General features: G+C 37.9%; 1 protein-coding gene across 6 annotated transcripts in view; it reads left to right on the top strand.

Annotated features, from left to right (window-relative positions):
• The first annotated feature begins 1786 nt into the window (after positions 1 to 1786).
• The window catches only part of SLTM (SAFB like transcription modulator), a 42908-nt gene continuing 25498 nt past the window's right edge, over positions 1787 to 19196 (top strand). The window contains exons 1-5 of one of the 6 annotated variants that reach the window (XM_044764803.2): positions 1794 to 2114; positions 3082 to 3169; positions 12746 to 12810; positions 15471 to 15668; positions 16579 to 16626. In XM_044764803.2, coding sequence (XP_044620738.1) covers positions 1953 to 2114; positions 3082 to 3169; positions 12746 to 12810; positions 15471 to 15668; positions 16579 to 16626 — 561 coding nt within the window. In that variant the 5' untranslated portion in view covers positions 1794 to 1952. Of the gene's footprint in view, positions 2115 to 3081; positions 3170 to 12745; positions 12811 to 15470; positions 15669 to 16578; positions 16627 to 19196 lie in introns of all 6 variants that reach the window. The other 5 variants (XM_044764802.2, XM_070500777.1, XM_070500769.1 and 2 more) reach the window with 5 other exon arrangements.

A 19196-nucleotide genomic window follows, 5' to 3' on the forward strand; every position in this document is an offset into this window, starting at 1 on the left:
TTCTTTGATCCAGGATCCACACAACAATCTCACATGAAATTTGGTTATCCAGTCTCTTTAGTCTTCTTTCTTCTAGAACTGCTCTACCACTTTTGCTTTTGTGATACTGCTTTTGTGAAGAATCCAGAGCAGTTATTTTGTAGAATGTCCTACAATTGGACTTGTCTGATCGTTTTCTCCTGATGAAATTCAGATTAAACATTCTTGGTCTTTTGGCAGGTGATGTTGTGTCCTTCCTTCCTTGTCAAGTGCATCAGATCAGAAGGCACAGATCTCCATTTTAAGATAACTCCATTATTAGATTTTTTTTTTAAGACAAAGCAAAACTCATTCACTTTAGATATAACAGCTTTTGGTTAGTATAACCCTCCTTTACAAGGGTCCCCAGAAGGTGGGAGCAGGGTGGCTGTGTGGGAAAGGCACTGGAATGAGATCTAAGGTTTGGTGCCAATTTGGCCAATAATTCGTTGTGGGTCTCTAGGTAAACTTAAAATCTTCATCTGCTAAAAAAAACCCAAAAACAAAAACAAAAGAGAGAGGATTGAGCCAGAGGATTTCTAAAGATCCTTTGAGTTCTAAAATTCTATGACTGTGAATCAAGTTGTGGTAGACACAGAGCTGGATCTGAAATCAGGAGACCCGGATTTGAGCACCGGTTCGGCCACATACCAGCTCTGTGAACACGGACAAGCCATTTAATCTCTCTAAACCTCGCAGAGATTTACTTCACAGTGTTCGGAAGGATTAGGGGGGGTTACTGCATGTCAAAGTGCATTATAAACAGTAAAGAACTACCTGAATGTCAGATATTATTTTATAATGTCCAGTTTTTCTCCTTTTGGTCTAATTAGTCGAAAAAGCAACCTCAGGTGAGACAGACCTCATCAATTTAAATGTTCAAAACCAGAAAATGCCAATACGGTTAATTACACATCATACTCAATTTACGGAGTTCACCGAATAGTTTTATTCCATAAACGCTGATGCTTTGATGATTAATACTACTGGCTCAGGTTACGAAGAGGTACTCACTTGTACAGGCCGGTCCCCGGTAAGAAGATGATCATTGTTGTTGGGATCCTAAATTTTGGCGGGGAACAAAACAGTGAACACAGTAAATGAGAATAGTAACAAGTACTTATAATTTCCTCATTCAGGAATCAATTTCGTGTTGAGCCGTCAGGTCCACCGGGGAGGATGGCGAACAGGCCGGTGCAGGGGGCAGCTGTCCTGTTTCTCAGGAGCGGGACAGCCCGGGAATAACCTGAGCCTCCTTGGGCCGAAGGCATGTTTTCCACTGAGCCAGCCAGCGGGACCTGCCACACAGCCGGCCCTGTGTCATAGAACCCCTACAGCCCCTTAAGTTATAACCGCCCTAGGGTTTCCGTCGGGTCTTTTGAATGGAACTCGGGGAAGCTAGTGCATTGGTGCACACTGGCCACATTTTTTCGATTATTCAGCAGATCTGATCAAGTCTGTCTCTGGAAGAGGTTCAGAACCGGCGCGCACAAGTCCCAGGGTGTATGGTGAGTAACGCGCAAACCATCCATGCCGTGCAGCACCCAGCGCACTGTTGTCGCCAAAGCCTCGAGACGTTGCCAGAAAATGGCTAACGAAGCAGCAGGGGAACGGAGGTGCGGCGGACGTTGGTGCGGTTGGCCGCGCCGGACCTCCCAGCCCATGCAAGGGGTCCCAGCGCCCAGGTGGCCGCGGCCGGCTCGGCGGAGCGCGCCGGTGGCGGGCTCCGGCGCCAGTGCGCACGCGCGCCCGTCATCCGGGTGCTGGCTGCGGCTGCAGGTTGCGCCGGGGTGACGGTCAGGGGGCGGGGCCAGCGGCTCATTGTGCGCAGCGCTGCGCGGCGCAGCCGGCCTCCGAGGCCTGGGTCGAAGTTGGTGCTGCTGCCGCCGCCCTGCAAGCCACTCGCTGCCTCGGCAGCGCGCTGCTCTTCTAAGATGGCTGCCGCTACCGGTGCTGTGGCAGCCGCGGCCGCCTCGGGTCAGGCGGAAGGGAAAAAGATCACCGATCTGCGGGTCATCGATCTCAAGTCCGAGCTGAAGCGGCGGAACTTAGACATCACCGGAGTGAAGACTGTGCTCGTCTCCCGCCTCAAGCAGGTGAGGCCCGGCGAGGTCCGGGAAGGGGCGCTTAGGCCGCGCCTCGGATTCCCCCCTTCGGCCGCAGCTGCCGGACGCCCGCAGCCGCCGGGGCCCGCGGGGCTGCTGGGCGGGGAGGCCCCGGGCGGCGCCCGCGCGCGCGGGGCTGGCGTGGACCCTCCCGCGGCGCCCCTGCCCCCGCGCGCCGGACCCGGCCTGCCAGGGGCCCGCGAGCCGCCCGGGACCGGCCGCCGCGGCCGAGCGCTCCCTGCCTCCCCCGGGCCGTCCCCGCCTGGCTGCGAGGGCTGCGGCCGGCCGGCGGGACCTCCCAAGGGCGATCGTGGAGACCCGGGAGGCGTTGGGTCCCCCTGCCTTTAGCGATGGTGAGCGCGTGCATTTCTCGGCCTGGAGGGACTGGTTACTTTGCTGACTTCTGCGAAGTTACCGTTTAATTGTGCCCAACCGTTTCCTCCCCATCTTGGGGGGGCATTGGTGGTAGGAGTCGATGGGTGGGTTAGAGAGAGGGTTTGTTTTCCGCTGGGTTTTCAGTTTTTGCATCAGCGCAATAATCTGCTTTTTCATCCCTGATTATCTTTCTGGTTTATTTGAGTGAGCGTTGGAATGGTAGTAGAGGAGAAAGAAGTTTGCATTATAGAAATTAGGAAAGCTCCTTTTAGTTATTTACTTGCGTAGCTAGCAACTTTTCTGCAATCGAGAATATTTAGACTTTTGTTCAGTCTGATATGTGATATGTAATGATCTCGACTCGGTAGAATTTAAAACTCCTTGTGATGTGATACCTAATGGTATTTCCCCCCGAAAGTTTCTCTCCTTCGTGTAGTTTAATTGCTCTTTTTTGAAGTCGGTTTATGAAATGACTGGCAATTCTAATGTCTTGAGGCTTGAGGTTTGCTAATTTTTTTATTTCGTTTTTATAAAATAAGTTTAGATAGATTGTGTAGCATATTAACTTCTCTTTCTAATGTAGGCTATTGAAGAGGAAGGAGGCGATCCAGATAATATTGAATTAACTGTTTCAACTGATACTCCAAACAAGAAACCAACCAAAGGCAAAGGTTGTTACGAGTTATGAACATATTTTAAAATATATTTTGGTTATATAACTTGCCTCTGCTCTTGTGCCACTTGCCCTGTTTATATAGTGCTACTCTTTGCTATTTCCCTCTGGCACTCTGCCTTCTTGGGTCAAGGAAGAAAAGTTACTTTTGCCAGGCTCTGGGTGACTTGTAGCCCTTAAGATTTGGCTGAAGCTGACCTGAAAGTGAGACCAGTTCTTTATTGCTTCCGAAAAAATTACAAAGTTTCCTAATGTTTCTTCCTTCATAGTGTGAAGCCCTGAAGAATAAAATTCAGTTTCATACATGTCTACCTTGCCCCACAATTGGCAGAGTATTGATGGAATTCCTACCAAATCTTTCACCTTGGCTCCTTGCTGTTTTTCTCTAGTAAATTAAAATTCTATAACCTTTATGTTTAGTATTTTGTTTGACTTGGTGAACTTAATTTGCGTTTATGCCATTATACATTCTAATTTTCAGTGAAATTCCAAAAGACCTCACCAATCATACTAACAAGGTAGGGAAAAATCCATGATTAATTAGCTAAAAAGAGGTTTTAAGTTGTAGGGATATGTTAAAGATTTTGATTTTATAACTTTTAAACTAGGCCAGAATATATTTCCAGGATATGGTGATTTAGTGAATAGGTAAAAATGGTTTTAAATTAGCATTTTGACAATATAAATGGGACTTAGATTTTTTAGAAGGTTCTGGTAAGTGAAATCTTCACTTGAATAATTAGAAATGTCTCCCTCCCTTGCATAAGGACAGTGGCTGAGGGTGGACATGATGGTGGGTATCTGGATTCTGGTACCTACCTACAAATTTCATGTAGAGTGTGTCATAGACAGCTGCAGCATTTAAAAAATCTACCTTCCTTTATTGTTTTAAGCGGTGCAAGTGCTACTCTATCTGCTGTGGACCAGACTGCAATTACAGTGAAATGGTTGAATGGATCAACCTTGAAAAGAAGGGAATATTAAAATTTGATCTTAAGCAATCTGTGTGGGTCTCAGGACCAGGCAGATCTTGATGCCATCAGTTGAGTCTGTCGGTTTGCAAGAGTCCCTTATTTCTGCCAAAGGAAATTGAAAAGGGCCCAGAAGCATTTCCTGGGTTGGATGGGAATGGCGAGGTGGAAATAGAGTTTAGAAGAGTAACAAAGTTATCGTGAAGATCTGTGGCTTTTAATTTAACTCTGACTCAGTGTATCTCTCTGAGAGATACATTTGTTTCACTCGGATAGATACATCTCCCTGTGTTTTGAGAAGCCTCTGCTGGCAAACCAGAGGATGTTTCAAAATGAGGAAGCATAAAAAATTCAGAAATAAAGTACATCAGGAATTAACCATGTTTCTTACAGTGATTTTCGTTCATGTCATTTATTTAGCACATTGTGATGGTTTGACAGGTGCTGTGTATTATAGTCCCAAATTATTTGAGCTGATAGTAATTTTAGAAATTTATATGTATATATTATATATATAGTCAACATGTTAATTTTTTCTTTTATATGAATTATAAGGATACTTGAACTTTATTTTTCCGTAACTCTTATGTTAAGGTGTCATTGTAGTCTTTAGTTACAAGTTGTAACATTTAATCATTTGTCTGTGGCAGGCTAGTACCGAGTGTTTCATGAGACTTGTTCTGGGACGTGCATGATAGATAGCTCCTGTCTCCTTGAATTCCACTTATCATTGTTCTGAAAATCCTATGAATTAGAAAGAACGTAATGTAAATCCTAAACTAAGAATCTAGTTTGAATTAATTGACCACTAAGATGCTTATAAATAAGGTTTTTTTAAATTTTAAATTAAGTTTAAAATTAATTTTTAGAAATCAAATTTGAATAGGGAAACTTTTAAAAATATCAATAATTAACAGATTTTTAGAATCAAGGATTTCAGAAATTAAACATTTTAGTGTGATCTCAGTTTTTCAGTCTAGTTGCTGAATTGCTACTTTACGTTCTTTTTGCCAAACCTCATTTCACTTAGCAGTATCTCCCTTGAAAATAATCTCACCTTGGTCATATAATTTTTCCTTCAATGGGTCTGTTTTGTTTTTTATAAAATTGGAAATTTTGTTAGATGTCTGTAAGGCTCTCTTAGCTCTGAAATTTAATAATCATATATATCCAGGAGCCAGAATAAAAATGCTTTCTGTTCAACTAAAATAGATGTATAAGAAAGGAACCGGAAAGCTCATAGGTCCTCAGTCAGTATAGATGTTCGTTAGCACAGATGATTAGACAAGGAAAAGAGCAAAGAAAGGGATTACTTAGAGGCAGTCATGTGGACACCAGCAGGACGCATCATATAGCAGCTTGTCAGGAAAATAAATAATTCTTATGGTAATCTTAATGTAGCAAATAAAAGTGAAATGCTGTTAAGAAAGCAAGAGAGAAGCTTCATGGGTCTGGAAAAATTACTTAGGTGAAATATTAAGTTCATTCTCTTATAATGCAGGGTCAGTATTTATAGAATTTTGTGTATGAAAATGGTTGTTTAGATAGATTAGAGGAAAAGGAATCTGCGTTCTTAAGTATACTGTGAAATATTTTTAAAATGCAGTTATTACAAGTAGAAACTTGTAGTAAATGTTGATAATGTTATAGTGGATTCTAATATCTGTAATCGACATATTTATGAAATCCGTTTGCATGCAGTTAATCAGGTGAAACAGTTTGTAGCTTAGATTGGGTCTCCCATCTGAGTCTTTTTACACCATTTGCTATGAACTTTTTAATAAGTAACCTAGAAGAAAGCTTCATCAGTGAGACTTACTGTCATATTATTTGGGTGTGTGGTAAGAAAGCAGTTAAACAGGTAGAACTAACACCTCATTAGCTTGTTTTAGAGATTATAGATTTAAAGTTTCTTTTGATTCACCTAACAATGGCATATCATATTCTTTTGGATTTTCAACTTTTAGAGTCCCCTTTAAACTTTTGCAAAAGCTTTTTATGTGGTTAATCAGTACAGTATTCAGAATTATGTATAATGCAGTATTACTGATGGTGAAACTTGTTTGCAATACATGCAGGCTTTAAAAAGATTCAAAGTGCTCTATAAAATCTGATTTTCCCCCTATCGAAACAAGTATAATTTGGGCTTATACGTTTATCTGACCATCTAATGCCTAATTTTGTGTGGAAAATATTACAGACGATGTAACCATGTTTATTGTGGAAAGCTTTCTAAAATTTGTATGTCAAATGAGAATTTAGTAATCAGCCACATAAACTGCCTTTAATATAATATGCTGCCATAATGTACTGTAACTCTTGCCTTTTTCTGACTGCAGTAGGTTTGGATGTTAAGTAGGCTTTACTGAGAACTGGCATTGAAAAGGGCTTTGGAGACTGAGTTGTCAGATGTTTTGGGGTACTTACTAGCTAGCAGCTTTGGGAGGGTGAGGACATAATCTTTTATTCACAGTAATCTCTGTAATGCCTAGCATAGTGCTTGGCACATAATAGATACTCAGAAAATATTTGTTGAATGAATACTGAGGTTCATTTGATGGCTTTCTTAGCAATTGCTTTTAAAAATATCTCTTTTGGCACTTATTTTAATGCATATTTCTTTGTGGGAATCACATATATCAGAGATTAATAGTCTTCACTGTCTTCCAAACAGTCTTTCTTTTTAAGGTGCCTTTCTCCACAGCACTAGTACCTTCTCCTTAAACCCTGATATGGGAAGTATATTTACTTTTAGAACACGTGAATCATTGCAGTGTCCTTTTATTCCTCACCCCGTTGTTGCTGTGTTGGAAAGCCTCATAACTTTTGCTGGAGTATTGTCCAGCCTCAGAAGCCGTGTATGTCATTTTCATTTCACGAAATCAGAGCCTTTTACCTCAGCCATTAAAGCCTGTGTTTGCCTTTTGCAGTTGTATATAATGCATTATGTTTATCATCAAAGGACTTATGTACTTTTTTCAGCTATTTTATTATAGCAAATACAGAGTGTGTCAAAGATCCAGGTGGAGAGATAGGTACAGTTTTCTAGTAATTTCAGATGGTGTGCTTCTGCCAAGTCGGTCATCTTCTAGGCATTCTGAATTAGGGGAGAGGACTGCAGACTATCTCCTCTTAATGAACTCGTGTAAAATAAAGTGTGAATTGTCCAGGAATTAGAGGAAAGAGGAACCATTATTCTTTGTTGGTGGCATGAGAAATGACTTTTAATGAAGATGTTGAACAATGGCTAAAGAGTTTAAGGGTAGAATTTACTTATTAATCAACTATACTATAATTCTCACATATTTATTGTAATCATGCAATTCCAGGAGTTAACTATTCACATCATAAACTCCACAGCCTGAGTTAGCCTTACGTGGCAGTCCTGGTACCCTGGAATAGTCGTTTGCATTATGGCTTACAGTACTGTTTTCCAGATTATAAAAGTGAAATGGTTTCATTTTAAAAATTGGATAACCAGAAAAGTACAAAAAAGCGAAAATTGCTCATAATTCCACCACCCTGGATTTATCACAGATAACATCTTGTTGATCTAAGGTGTGCACATATATGTGCATGTACTTTTACACTTATGTTTATGTTTAAGGTTTTTGTTAAAGGATTTTTTAAAAAATTTTTGTTTCCTTTTCAATGGCTAAAATAGGCTTACAGCATACATGACGTCTGGTTAAAAGTAGATAGAGCTTAAGTTTTCTCCAGTCTAGAGAGCCTGGAAACAATAACCTCCGTCTTCTGTTCTGCTCACTCTGACTCTAGTTCTGCTCAGTCGTCCTAGCGGTTCTCAGTCTGCTCTCCATCGGAGTCATCTCGGTTTTGAAGAACGCACATACCAGGCTCCTGCCCCCTGAGAGTTGGTTTTGGTTGCTCTGTTGGAGACCCAGGCGTTAGTATGTTCTAAAAGTTCCCCAGCTGAATCTCATGCAACTAGAGTTACTTGAAATGTAGCATCATTTTCACTAATCTTTCTTTCTGCCCGTCAGTTTGAAAATTGTTTTACATACTTTACAGTCTTCAAAAAACGTTCATATTGCTTTGCTTCTCACAACAGTGCTGAGGGTTAATCAGTAGTATTCTCTTTTTACTGACAGAATGGAAAAGTAACCCATTAAGAACCCAGTTACATTTTTACTACCTGTTAAAATCTGTGTGTGTGTGTGTTTAGTTTGGTTGTCTCTAGATGACAAAGTTGAGATTTTTAAAAATGTACTTCTGATATTTTCAGATTTAGTATAATGAGTGTGAATTATCTTTAGTGTAGATTTTTAAAAAATTATAAAATGATGTTGGATGACTGCTATGTTTAAGACAATGTACAAGGCCTTTTAGAAAAATGATTTTGTTAGTAAAATATCAGTTTAATTGAAGAGAGGTTAAGACATGTACAAACAATTAACACAAGGCATAGTGTATTATTCTGTTAAGAATACTGCGTGCACCTAGGGAGAACTTTTTGCTGGAAACATTAATGTTTTTGGTTAGGCTTATGCTCTAAATCTTCCCCTCTCTTCTCCAATAGAAGTTTTGTGACTGAACATTTTCTATATTTCATAGCTTATGTAAATGTTTAAGAGGAAAAGTTACTCAGCCACCAAGTTTTTGGGCAAAATTACTTTAATGTTTACTTAAGTGGATTTTTTTTTGTTTTTGTTTTGGAAGTATTTCTGAACTTGGAAAGGAAAGTTGCAAACCCTTATAAAGACCAGTTTGCTGTTGGAGGAGAAAACCAATTTACGATCCAGAATCTTTTGTTGATAATTCTGAAATAGAAAAGTTCTGAAAACAGAAAGTTTTTTCTTTAGTTTGGTGGTAAACATGAGGCTATTTACAATGTTGTTTTATCCCATTTGATGTGAATATGGATATATTTCATTGCACAAATATTTCTGTGATTGATTGAGAGATGCTGTTCCAGAAGCCGCTGGGAGGTTTAAATTAATAAATAGTATATACACCATTGTACTCTTAAAATCTGAAATTTCTGAATTCTGAAACATGTCTGGCCCCAGCAGTTTCATTAAGGATCTGTGGACCTATACAAATCCATGTTGCTTGAATAAGGAGCTGTTTCTAACATCGTCTTCCTTGGTGTATACATTTTTACTTTGCCATTTTACTTTAGACTCTAAAATCATGACAAGAACATTGCAGTATACTTTATGTAATTTTAAAATAGCCATATGTTACTACAATAATAGTTTAAGATATGTTAATTTTGCTTCCTTTTTTTGTTTTGTTATTCAGACTATCTTTGCTGCTCAATTTATTTTCTGGTTTTTTTCCTCAAAGCATTAAAGTGAGGCTTCAGTCTCCATTAAATGTTGAGTTAGCTCCCTCATCCTTGTTATGCTGCTTTCCTTTGGACCAGTTCACATTTCTATGGCACATCCCAGGTTCCCTGAGGGATGAAAGATCAGTTGAGTAATTTGCTGAAGGAGCTTTGATAGCACAGGCTCAAATGGGAGATGGGGACAGAAATGGTTATTGACTGTGCAAAACTGTGTCCAAGGTGGTGTTGCTTGTTGGAATTGAAGGGGGATTTGGTTCTTCTTTCAAGTTATTTCTCTTCTGTGACATCATAAAAGTTAGGAATCTGTAGATTTACTTTGTAGCGTCATTAAAGTTGGAGTTTACAGTTCTTTCTGATGGGATGGGGTTGTACCCGATGCTGGTTTGACTGGCATGTCACTTCTTACCTTTGTCCCAGTGAGGGCCGAGTAGAAATCCAGACCTTGTTTACTACTAACGTCCACCCTAGAACTTACTCCGTTATCAGCCAGGAAATATGTAATGCTTGAGTACCTGCTCATTGTATAGCATGGTACTAGATTCTGGGGTGAATACTGAACATCATAGCTTTTTAAAATGTGAGTTATATTTTGTATGGGGAAGGGATAATACTTTTTTCATAAAGGAAGAAATTACAATAAAGTTTCTAATTCAACATGTGTAAAACAAGCCCAGAGTTACAGACTGTGCAAGGAGTCAAAGCTAGTGTGTAAAATTTCAGTTTCTTAAATACTGTGTACCTATTAGGTTATTGCTACAGTTTTACCACTATGTTTGAAAATCCTGTCCTTGTGGTTTTTATGTTTCCAAGAGGATGACACATTAAATGTCCAGTGCTTTCATGGGATACAGCTATTAAAAACAGTAAGAGAGGGCAAAGGTGGGCCTTCTTGTGTACCTCCACCTCTTATTGCCTTTGTCATGGGACAAGTTCTGTAATCTCTGTGAGTCTCTCATTTTAAAATTTTATAGATGTGGCTTTTAGAGCCTCTGTTTACACTAAAAGAACGTTTTTAAAACTGGCACATTGGAGCTAGGTTTTGAGGAGGGGGAATTGGCGTAGGTTTCAGTCGAAGCACTGCTTTTACTAGCTTGGTAATCTGATTAACTTTTCAGCATCAGTTTCCTCTTTTGCAAAATGGGAATAATAGTTTGAGTAGTTATGAGGATAAAAATAAATAAATACATTAATGTGTGATGCATTTATCCTAGTGCCTGGACCACAGAAGCCACTCAGGCAGTGGTAGTGACTGCTGGTGGTGTTTTTGTTGCTATAATGTAATTTGACTTTCCTTTAAGTAAGCTCATGCAAGTGAAATTCACCATGGAGTGTACATAGTTTGTCCTTATGCTGAGGGCTGTCCTTTCAAAGACAGTATCTTTAAATTGAGTTAATTAACCACTCCTTACTAGAATAATGTCTTTTAAGTAGGTCATAGTAAGATGTAGTGGAAAGAATTTAGGATGGGAAATGAGAAACCTTGGCTTCCAGTTCTGACAACGTCATTTGGGCAAGCTATTTAACCTCTCAGACTCATTTTCCCTTTTGTAAAATTATGATTACCTGTCCCTGGAAAAATCAGTTGGGTTTTTTTTTAAGTGCTTTGCAAATTGTAAAGCAGTTTATAGTTGTAAGGAGAAGACAGTATTTACAAAAGATCTGAGGGAATTCTCCCCAAAGCTCTACTCTTAAGGGTTTATGGTGGGTAGGTTAGGGGGCAGAATCCTGTATTTTTAAAAGGCTTATTTCTCCCAAAAGACAGCATCTTGAAGGTTTTTGTATTATGGAACTTTCTCTCTCAGAATGTGATAGAAGAATTTAGTGAGCTCTTTCTCATCTGATACTTTTTTTTTTTCTGGGAAGGAGCATCTTTACTTACTATTTTTTTTTAGTAGATTAATAAACACTTCCTGATGAACAGGCTTTCTTAGTTGTTGCCCTTCTAGTAACTTCTAATTTCTATTTTCCTTAAAATGCAAACACTGCATTCTACACAGGAAGTGAACACCACACACAGCCCCTCAGGGACAGGGGCAAGCAAGCTCTCTGACCTCAGTGGGTAAAAGAAAAATCTCCACTCTTAATCTTGTTTTTTCATGCCTGGAAGGAGCGGGATCTGGTTTCCTTTTTTATCCCTCGTTCGAGGAAAGGGTTTTGAACTGGAAGTAGATGAAAGACAGGGGCTAGTGAGGAGACTAGGTTAAGGGAGGTGTCCCAACTTTTTTTTGCCATTACCTCGCAGCTTTAGCCTCTACGCTGGGGGTTGTGGAAGCTTCAGATGGATACATGGCAGTTCCTGTTTTAGACCAAGGGAAAACTTTATTAGTTGGCCTCAGGAAAGAACATCCATTCACATTTCAAAATAAATGAATTAAAGAAACATTTTTTTTGATACTAAAGGTTCAGCAGCTGTGTTTTTTACAGCATTTCTGATACATTATGGGTTATTAAAAGTAGGTTTTTGTGGACTAGCCTGAAAACATAAACTTTTAACATTGGCTCTGTGGAAAACTTTTTTTTTGATGTGGAGAACATTTTTAATGTTTCAACTACCAATTTGCAAAGTTTCGAAGATGAGGGTTGGGTTGGGGAGGCCTGTAGTCTGTCTGGAAGCTAGTAACAGTTTTCAGTCTAAAGTAATTTCTAGTTGCTTTAAATCATTTAAATCACTCATTATGTTAAGTGCCCAGCACTGTTTATATTTAGGCCTTTGGAGAAATATAAAATAAGCATAAAAGCAATCACTGTACTTAAGGAATTTATTTTCTAAAATGGTGAAGCAAGATGTACTTGAGAGTACAAGGCAATGTATAATGAACTGATGGGTTGTAAGGTGTAGATTCAAGTGTGAGGATTGTATTTCAGAGAAAGCTTTTTGAAGAGGAGAACTTAGGAGAGGTTTTGTGGGGGATATGAATCTTGAAAATAGCTATCAAACGTCTGGTTATATAAACAGAATACTGTTGAAAGGTGTTGCTACTTCTGGGACAATTGAGGATAGAGGATTTTAATGGTGTAAAGAAAAATGGATCATACATGTCAAGTCAGTTAGATGATGAGTTTGTGTGGAAGACTAATTATTTGTACAGTTTATTTTAGTGAAACAGCATGACATTATTAATAAAGCTTTTCAGTTGGGGACAGCTGTGACTGGCTGGTTTATAAGCAGTTGTTATTAGCTTTGTTAGATGATTTGGGCGTGGAGACTAATACTGCGGGGTAAAAGTCTCTGAATGTTTCTTTGCTCTTGAAGTCATAATGGATCGGTTGTTAGCCCATTTTCCTTCTTTCGCAGGTAAAAAACAGGAAGCAGATGAGTTGAGTGGAGATGCTTCTGTGGAAGATGATTCTTTTGTCAAGGTAAAGTGTTAATTACTTAGGTTAAGATGTTTATTTTGAGCCTAGTATTTTGCATGATGAATTCATGCATTTTACCTCAACAATAGATAACTGAAGTCTGTAGGTAAAATAAAGAGAGAGACTTATGTAATGTTGTCAATCCCATTAATTCTTATAGTTGAGAAATATAAGAAATAACTTTATCTTTAGTTAAATGAGACATAAAGCTAAAAATAATAATGTTTGTCCAGGCCTTTAAGTAGAAATCTGAGATGCAGGCCAGAGGAACTGCTAAAGGACAATCGTCGTGTTAGTTCCTGGACAAGGTGCTGCGATGAAGGATATTGATAATTTATTTTTCATTGCCCATTGCATTTGGCTTTTGTATGTAATATGCAGAATTTAGATTACTGTAGTCCTTAAAACGGAGAGAAAAAATTGCTGATGTATTGCTACTTGATAAAGATCAAATTAAGAAATTTGTTTTGCCCTTTAAAGATAAATAAGCTAAGTCTTTTTTGGCTAAAAGATAATGTATTTCAAAACTGACCAGCCAGAAAAATAAAGTATGTAATTTTAATTGGGGTTGTGGCAGTTCTGTATACTAAGTTATTTTTAATCATAGTTAGAGGTTTTTTCGTTTCATTTTCATTTTAAGGAAATGTGATCTGCTACTTACTGATCATTTAGGTCTTAAGCATTGTGGCATTTGCAGGAATTATTTAATGAGCAGAGTTCTTAAATTATGTACATTATACCCCCATATGTTCCATTTTCTATGTCCAGTTAGTCCACATTGTCATAACGTCTCTGGATGTCTGTGTGCTCCACCATGAAGTCAGCTCATGTCCATTCACCCACCCATCTCTCTTACTGCCTTGCTCTCTACCCTCCCCATATTACACACACAGCACAGAACCACACACCCCGTACTTTGTTCCTTGCACTTTGAGGGTAGGCATAGAGAGAAAGAAATGTTTGGTTGAAGAGTTAACCCTGAAATCAGATAATTTTAGGAAATATATGCCCAGGGATCCATTAAAATTGATGATTGCATGCCTGTAGTCAGTTTTTGTTTGAGCCTTTAAGAACTCTTCAGTCTCAGTATTCTGTCATCCTTGTGGTGTATCTTCTATTAGGTGTGTTCCTTTATTCTTATTTTCTCTAGTTGTCTTCATTCGTGAGTGTATAAGTAAGCAAAAATTATCCATAAGCTGGAAAAACATTGTGACTTGGGGAAAAAACCTTTTAATTTTCAAATGTCTAACTTTCTTTTAGCTCTTCAATTCATAAAAATGTTATAGTCATTTGAAATGTTATGAGGAGATATATATTTCTATTCAGCATAATAGTACTGTCTCTTATATGTGCTGCAAAGGATGCCTTTTTCTTTTTAAATGAATCTGCTCATAATGTCAAGCAGAACAAAAGAGCTTTTTGTAAAAATCCTATTTAAATTTATCTTTAGTTTCTTCTTCTTCTTCTTTTTTTCAGTTTCTTCTTTATATTTCTCTTCAGCTTTGGAAGTATCAGCGTATGTGATGTATTTGATAGATATTAAGTGAATATACTTTCCTTGTCTCCCAGAGTTGGTAATTTGGGAATTTACACAATAGTGGTGGGTAAATGTCACCTATTGCCTAGATATGTGAATAGTATAGGAATTGCTTCCATTTATGAGTGAGGAGACTAGTCAAAATGGCACTGAAGACTAGATGAAATTCCCTCAGTGACTTCTCTTGATTGTTTTTTGCATCTATTCTTCTCCCGTCATACAACCACCTACTCCATTTTCAATCCCGAGTGTTCCCCGACTCATACGTGGTGAGGTTGGGCAAAGCTCCTGTCACAGAGAAGCCCTCCTCCCCAAGCACTCCTGATTCCAAAACAATCATGTTCCTTCCTGTACCCACCTCTCAGAAACTTCTTTTCCCTCACTGCAGCTCCGGTATGAGTGATTAATAGTCATGCCCCCGCCCTTTCCCCCTTTTAACCCAGAAGTCTTTTCTTAAATCTGCTAGATTTACTATAAGAATAGGAAAGGAGGAAGGAATGTTCATTGCTTTCACCTCTTTCTCTGCAGTTAATCAAAGAGGAAACTCCGCAGATGGCTGCTTTTCTTAGTTTCCACTGAAGTACTATGTATCCATAGACTTTGAAGGGCAAACAGACATTCCTTCACAGAGACTAAATTAATTATTTGCATATTTTTCAAGAACAGACATTGGTGTAACAGTTGGGATTCCTTATTATTAATTAGAAGTAAACTTTGTGTTATAATGTATAAGACTTCCAGGGTCTTTGAAGTAAAATCAAACACTTGGAGAAATCAAGTCATTTCTTTGAAGCCACATCTTCTAGGACAGCTCCTTGGATGTGACTTGGTAAATATTAAATAACTGCAACTTGAGAGCATCTCCGGTAGCAATCCAATTAGTGTGAACTTCAGTGTGAGAGATTTGGGAACTCAGATGTGTGGTTTAATGGCATTGATATTGGATCCCCTTTATTTTTGAAGACAGTTAATATGTAAGGTAAAATGATTGAACTTTGACTTTGGGAATATTGTCAAACTATGATAAAATTAAAACATTTAGAGATGTAAATTACCAAAAAACATTTGGTGGATAAGCCTACACTCCTTTGCGTCTAGTTGTACCAAATTTTCTTACCATTAAAAGGACTGTGAATTGGAGAATCAAGAGGCACATGAACAAGATGGAAATGACGAACTAAAGGACTCTGAAGAATCTGGTGAAAATGAAGAAGAAAATGTGCATTCCAAGGAGTTACTTTCTGCAGAAGAGAACAAGAGAGCTCATGAATTAATAGAGGCAGAAGCAATAGAAGATGTAGAAAAAGAGGACATCGAAAGTCAGGTCTTTAGCCAGTTTCTTTAAAACATGACACAGATAAATTTAAGTACTAAATAATAAGAAGTGTTTTTTCTAGTTCAATGTGGAAGTCTCAGAATTTTCAAAAAAAGTATTTTTAAAGTTATTTATAAATCACCCATAATCCTACCACCTAAGAGGACCTTTTTAATTTTTGCTTATTATCTTCCACATGTGTTTATATTTTTTCATAGTAGTTATTGTGCCATAAATTGCTATTTATTCTATAAATATTTTCACATAACGTATTATAATGACTTTACAGTCTGTGTGTTATACTGTAACTTATTAGACTGCTTTCTGTGTGTCTAATAGCCACTACTTTAATTTGGGACGTTGAAGTTATAAGTTGTTTGCTATCCCACTGCGAATGAGTGTACCAATTTTCCTATGACCTTGTCAACATTACCTGGTGGTAGTTTTTTTTTCCTTTTGCTACGTTAGTAGATATAAAAAGATTAATTTGCATTTCTTTGGTTATTATCAAAGGTGAGGAAATTACTTATGAAAGTTTAATTTAAAACCATATAATTTCAGAAATCTTTTCTTTAAGTGAAATAGGTCATTTGTCGTGCTTTGAACTATGTTAGTATGTCTTAAGAAAATCAGTGGATTGGGGAGTTAGTATTTGTTAGTATTCATGCTTGGAACACTTTTGTTCTACCTAGCTTGATAAATGAAGGGCTCAAGAAAGAGATTTTTCTAATTATCAATGTGACTAAGTTTTATGTTGACATAAAAAATATAGTCTGAATTATTAAGCATTGCCTTAGTACCCACAGTATCATAGACACTACAGAACATGAGGCAAGTGATAATCGGGTATAGCATAAAAGCATTCTCGTGTTACCCAGATGTTTTGTAAAGCAAAGCTATTGTATACCCTTTTACTTAGGAAATTGAAGCTCAAGAAGCTGAAGATGATACCTTTCTAACAGCCCAAGTAAGTTTATATTTAGTCCTATGAATTTAATATTGTGGGTGGAAAGGCTTGGAAAAGGAATCTTATTTTGATTTCATCATTCTTTAATTCATAAAACTGCCTTAAATTTAATGCTCCGTTTTTTGTGTGGTGTGTACAAAATACTTAAAATTGGCGGCTGAAATTTCTGTTGCCGCAAAGGTAATTAGAAGTTACTATAAAATCTACCATTTTCAGAATAAAAATAAAAACAGTCCATCCTTTCTGTAAAACATAACTCTTTTTTTTTTTTTGAGAAGTCTATACTCTCCTTGACTTTTTTCCTGTCACTTTGGTATAAAGTAAAGCATTTTTAGAAAGTTCTAATCTAATATCCTTGTCAAAGCTTTATGTAAATTTTTGTTAATTTAACACTCCTAGAATGGGCATAGTATTTATAAAAAGTACAAAAATCTCTGTTCTTGAAGTTTACTTGCAGGGTGTATGTAGAAAATGACTGCTCTTCTGTTGTGTGTTAAATTTTGTTTTTGGTATATGTGATATACATAGTGACATTTTAAAGCATAACTTACAGATCCTATAAACAAACATTTATAACTCAATTTCTGGAGTATTATTGGGTTTTAAAAAAGATTATCCTTTGTCTCATATCCGTATTCAGGAACCCCTTGTTCATGCACCCTCTTAGTGGATACTTTCAAATAGTATACTTTCAAATAGAGATAGGAGGTCCCTCTGTTTACTAGATTTAGAAAAAATGGTGATCAGGTCTGTTATTTCCTCAGTGTTATATTTACTAGAAGAATATATAGTGGGGCTTTATTCATGGACTGCTTAGCTGATTGCGTCTGCTCATGCTTTCTTTCCTGCAGCTCTCTTGCCTTTGAAATGCTGGTGAGCCATAAATGCTGGTGAGACTCTGCATTGGCTCTCTGTGTTTATTGCTGAGGGGGAGAAATTACATTTCAGGGAGAAATGTTTCTGATAATTTGGAATATTCAGGAAGGAAATGTTAGAACTGTGAAAGTCTTATCCCCAAGTATGTTCATTTCTGAGTGATAAAGAATAAGATGGGAAGATTAACTCTCAAACAGGGGGAGTTCTTTTCTAGATTACTAATTTGCAAAAAAGTTGGAGTTGAGCTCGTCATGTTCTTGGCAGCTAGCTTTTTAATTTCCATCTAGGGCCACTCCTACAGTTTTGCAGGTTATGAGTTGTGTGAAGCCTTCATATCTAAGGGTCCTCATTCACATAATATGTTTGCAGTATGTTTATTGCAAAATTTAACACATGGAAGTAAAGTATCTTAAGGAATGGGTGCTTCTTTCTAATTTTCACAAATTTTTATGGGCTAGAGATGGCCTTGCTCCCATTCCATCCTGAGAGTGAAAGAACAGTTATTTATTTCTCATCAAAGGGCAAGTTTTGCCTTATTCTATCAAAAGATAGGGAGATTACCTCTTCAGAGACGGTTTCTTTAAGTGAAATAACCTTTTTCGTCTTGTGAATAATGTATGAGGGAACATCTAGAAACGTGTAGATGTATGTGGGTTCCATCGTGATCTAATGCTTCTAAACATGCCTACTGAATCTGTCGTCTTACTGTGTGCATCAAGGAACGCTACATAGTCACCATTGCCCAGCTTCAGCTACTGTCTGCTCATGGGGAGTCTTGTTTCATCTGTATCTCCATTCACTTTCCCCTTTCTGCATTGTTTTGAAACAAATTCCAGACACCATATTTTGCTTAAAAAATTTGAGTATATATCTCTAAAAGAGAAATCTTTCATTTTTTACACTCCTAATATAAAATTTTTAATATCAGATATACAGTTGGTTTTGAAATGTTCAATTGTCTATAGTTCTTTTTGTTTTTATAGGTTTTATTTGAATCCAGATATAAATGTGATCTATACATCGTGATTCATTGAAGTGTCTTTTAATCCATACATTTTCCTTCCATCTTTTTTCCCCCACTATTTTATTCATTGAAGAAATGGAATTGTTTATCCTATAGAGCAAGTGTTGGCAAAGTTTTTCTTAAAGTACCAGGTAGAATATATTTTGGTCATGATGGGCCATATGGTCTGTGTCACAGATATTCAACTCTACTGTTGTACTGTGAAAGCAGCCACAGATAGTAGGTAAATGAATGGACATGGCCGTTTCAATGAAAATATTTACAAAAAGAGGCATCTAGTGGAGTTTGCCACCCCTTGCTGTAGAGCTCCCAAAGTCTCTATTTTGCTGATTACATTCTTGTGGAGTCATTGGACGTGTTCCTCTGTTTACTGTATTTCCTGTAAATTGGTAAGTTGGTTTTAGGATCTGGAGGCTTGCCGTCCAATTCAGGGCACCCTCCGACTCCCCCCAAACACTCACACCTACTTCATAGGTAGTATTGTATTCTTCCATTTGGATATATACAATGTCTGGTTGTATCTTCTTAGTGGTGGTACCCATTATTGATGAGCCATACCCCATTGATTATGGTGATCAAAGTGGTGATATTCTAATTCTATCATTTCCCTTTTATTTATTAGCTGGCGTGTTACTAGAAAGAGAAACTTCTGCTCATTTACTATTTGATT

Source organism: Equus asinus, chromosome 2 (genome assembly GCF_041296235.1).
Source record: "Equus asinus isolate D_3611 breed Donkey chromosome 2, EquAss-T2T_v2, whole genome shotgun sequence".
NCBI lineage: Eukaryota > Metazoa > Chordata > Mammalia > Perissodactyla > Equidae > Equus > Equus asinus.